At 34.0% G+C, this 4,108-nt stretch overlaps 1 protein-coding gene across 1 annotated transcript; it reads left to right on the top strand.

Moving 5' to 3' along the window:
- Positions 1-2,953: 2,953 nt before the first annotated feature.
- On the top strand, positions 2,954-3,899 carry LOC148943961 (uncharacterized). The gene has a single exon (XM_089101674.1). It carries the CDS (start codon positions 2,970-2,972, stop codon positions 3,654-3,656), a length of 687 nt encoding a protein of 228 aa, XP_088957800.1. The 5' UTR covers positions 2,954-2,969; the 3' UTR covers positions 3,657-3,899.
- Positions 3,900-4,108: the final 209 nt, after the last annotated feature.

Below are 4,108 nucleotides of genomic sequence, written 5' to 3'. Positions count from 1 at the left end.
TTGTTAGTATATTGCCGATCTTGTCAGGATTGCTAAATGAGAGAATTGTGCACCCCTCCCCCCCAGGGATCAAAATTTTTGTTTTTAAGGGCTGTTTCGATAAAGGATACCATCTTTAAAATGGGGCGAAAACAGGGTTTTTCTAAAAAAAAATCCTTTCCACTTAGTAGAAGTCAAAGAGGCCTATTAGTCTACTACTACTGCTAAAAACACTCACAAAACCAGACAAAGCCCATAATAATTATTCATTAATCTGTATCTCGTACGAATGCTTTGTTGTTTACTAGGGTATAATGGTGCCACTCTTCAAGTGGGACCGTAAGATCCCCAGTCTTGTGGGTAACCCGACAGGGCAAGGTCCAGTCCTCTGCAGAGGGTTTTGTCCATAGATCTGGATCTTACGCTCTCCCGCTGGTGTCCTATTCAGGATCTTCCCACGATGGTGTTCCGCGTTAACGTGCAAACCCATTGCTGGGAGAAGGTATATAACTCACGTGACGTGTCCCTACGCCAGTGAGCCCTGCTGAGTATACATTAGAGGAGTCTTCTTCCTCCTCCGCCTGCATTTACGGCCCCCGGGAGAGGGTGCCCTAGTGTTTATTATGGGCCCCCAGGGTGCGTTTTTTCGTAAAAAAAAGATTGAAATTAATTTTAAAAATTGGGAATTTGAAAGAAACTGGCAAGTCCGGCTTATTGCCAAAAGTCTGCAAATATTTGAAAATTTTTGATATTTTAGTTTATTTTATTTTTTAAGGTGGACGTCAATTCTCATGTCCTGCGGAAGAATGAATATAGTTATAGAGCAATTTGATAAAGAATCATGACACCTTACTAGCAAATGACAATTAAGAAGCAAAGAATAGGTTAAACAATAAATAATAATAAAAGTTTGCGCAAGTAATATAAAGTACTCGGGTTTTATTCATAACTGAAGACCATTTAATTTGTTTGTGGAATTTGGTTAGTAACCCTCTTCCACAAAATCTTCGTTTAGCCACCGGCATTTTCTAAAAAAAAAAAAGACTACAGTGTTTGAAATGCTCCAGTGAAACTGAACACATTATATTTTTTTATGTAAAGGTTTTTGAGGTTTTTTAAGTAAAGGTTTTGTATGTCAAAGCTTCATTTATAGTCTGCAATTGCTGTGGTAGCAAAATGATGAAAAGCCAGGAAGATGTCCGGTCTTTGTTAAAAAGCATTTTAAGTATATGCTACACCAGAATGAAAAAAAAAAAATCTCGAATTACGAAAATGTCGTGCGTGACAATCAAGAGCTTTACGAACGAGAAATGCAGAATATATCAAATGCTGACTTTATAACAGACATAAAAAGTATCGTCTTTATAAATAAAGCTCAGCCGCTAGTTCTAAAGACTAAGTTTAAGAGCCACGATCGCGTCCGATCGTGTAAAAAACCAAGTAAAACCATATTATGCTCCTGGTGTAATTTTAAATATAAAATTACACCATATTTGTTGGTTCTCAAAAATGGGGTCCAACAAAGGGCCAAAGTGGTTTCTATGCAAATTTAAATTTCGTTCAAACGTGTTTCACCGGTCCAGTCGTGTTTGACCGATGCAAACGTGTTTAAGCGGCCTAAACGTGTTTAATTGGTTTTTATTTTGAACCCTTTGACCAGGTTTCATAAGGGTTTCACAAGCGTTGAATTTCCAAATGCACTGACTTTTTGTCGTCATCAGCTTGGACATTTGGACACTCAAATGTTTAGACACTCGGACTTTTTTTTGATTTGTTTAAAAAATAATTCACATCCTTAAAAGACATTGTGTATACTTGTAACAACAATTTTTTAACTTACAAATTTATCAAGTATGAATGAAATGAGTGGTTTTACACTTTTTTTGATAAAAATGAATAAATTAGACAGACAAAAAATGAAACAGAATCTTGTTATTTTGGAAAAATAGTTGAATCTAAATGACCCGCTTCAAAAGCTTAAAATTGTGATTTTAAATAAGTTGAGTATCAAAATGTTATAGTTCTAGAAAGATATTTTTAGTAAACAGACCAAAGGACTTACCAATATCTAAAGAGAATATGCTTATTTTCTAAAGCCATTTTTGTGTGTTATTAGACTGTGCTTAGAACTTGATTGTGAGCAGTTGTGCTTCTTTTAAGGTCTTCTAGACATCCATCATCATGCTGATAGCCATGCTAAAAAAAATTGTTCCTTTAAAGGAATTTTTAAATTAGTGAAAATCATTAACGTGAAAAAAATAAAAATGAAACATTTCAGTGTACAAAAAATATTTATTGGCTAAAAATGAAATCTGAATATCAATTGGGTAAAAACAGTTTGTTCAAAAAACACGGTGAAAGGGGGAAAGGGGGGTACTTTTCCCTGTAGATCCCCAGTTTTAGAGCTACGTAATTATTTTCTGTTGTTTACAAGTTTATTGGTACAATGACCTTCCTAATTTATGGAATGTTGCTGTTAAATTAGTTTTCAAATTGAAGTTATGATACAAGTTTAATATAAGTTCAACTAGAGGACAGGGGTAGAAAAGGAAATTATTCGTTAAAACTTATCAAAAATTTTTATCCGGTATGACTTTCAATTCTTAAAGCTTATAAAAAATTTTTATATTATAGTTCCAATTCTATTTCTTCTATGAAGTGAAACTAATTTCAAGTTGTGTTCTTTCATTTTTGTTTCATTAGAAAGTGGTTGGCAGTGTAGGTCCCAAACAGGTAACAGTTATAAAATGTTGACCTTTCATTTGTAATTACTATGATGTCTAATTATTGAATCGTTTTCATCTTATTTAAGTTTAATAAGATATTTTTTTACAATAGAAATAATTCATTCTGCTATGTGCAGTTCTGATGGTGTGGATCAACCAAAACTCTCTGGCCCAAAACCGATCGTGAAGGCGAAGATGCTGACAGAGAAGGCTATTGATTCATTCGAATTGGATTTTGAAGCAAAAAACTTGGACAATAATAAGATGTATTTGAATAGTTCCTTGCGCAGTAAAAAACACAAAACCTTGAAAAGACTGAAAAAAATACATTTAAAGATAAAGCAATATATTTGTGACGTATGTGACAAGAGCTTTTCTAAGTCAAGCATTTTCATTCAGCACCAAAGAATACACACTGGGGAGAAACCGTTTAAATGTGAGGTCTGTGAGAAAACTTTTTCTCAGTCAGGCCATTTGATTACGCACCAAAGAGTGCACACTGGTGAAAAACCGTTTAAATGTGAGGTCTGTGACAAAAATTTTTCTCGGTCAAACGATTTGGCTAAACACCAAAGAATACACACTGGGGAGAAACCGTTTAAATGTGAGGTCTGTGAGAAAACTTTTTCTGTGTCAAGCAATTTGAACGTTCATAAAAGGGTACACACAGGCGAGAAACCCTTTAATTGTGATGTATGTGAAAAAAAATTTTCTGAGGTAAGCAGTTTGATTAAGCACCAAAGAATACACACTGGGGAGAAACCGTTTAAGTGTGATGTATGTGAGAAAAGTTTTTCTAAGTCAAGCAATTGGATTACGCACCAAAGAGTACACACTTCGGATAAACCGTTTAAATGTGAGGTCTGTGAGAAAACTTTTTCTGATTCAAGCAGTTTGATAACACACCAAAGAGTACACACTGGGAAGAAACTGTTTAAATGTGAGGTCTGAGCAAACTCTGTCAAACCGTTTGATTAAGCAACAAAGAGTACACACTGGTGAGAAACCGCTGAAGTGTGATATATGCAAAGTAGAATATTCTTCTAAATTAAATCTTAATAATCATATAACAACCCATTCTTAGAAAAAGTGGTAGTTCATATTGTACAATAGAAATTTCTGTGGTCTTGCTGAACCCTATTATACCTCTGCTTTTTTTTTTTTTTTTTGGTGTTCTTTTGTATTTCTATAAGGTCATTAATTAATTAATTTGTTCTTTGAATATTTTTGTTTATTTCTTATTTGATATCTCTTTTGCTTATTGTTTTAACTTGTTTGTTCCCTTATTCTATTACTCCCCCCCCCCCAAAAAAAACAACAAAATCCAGTATGTGTATGCCTTTTGAGTAAACACCAACATGGACTTTGTAGGCTAAAGTCTATTTTATAATTCTTATAATAGT

The sequence above is a fragment of the Artemia sp. Qi Xiang Cuo genome, chromosome 15, assembly GCF_049724085.1.
Source record: "Artemia sp. Qi Xiang Cuo chromosome 15, ASM4972408v1, whole genome shotgun sequence".
Taxonomy (NCBI): Eukaryota; Metazoa; Arthropoda; class Branchiopoda; order Anostraca; family Artemiidae; genus Artemia; species Artemia sp. Qi Xiang Cuo.
The sequence above is the reverse complement of the archived record's forward strand: the minus strand, read 5'-3'. Positions and strand labels throughout refer to the sequence as shown.

What these genes read in the sequence shown, in the direction of transcription:
- LOC148943961 (XM_089101674.1), top strand. Translation starts at nt 2,970, where the DNA reads ATGTATTTGAATAGTTCCTTGCGCAGTAAAAAACACAAAACCTTGAAA.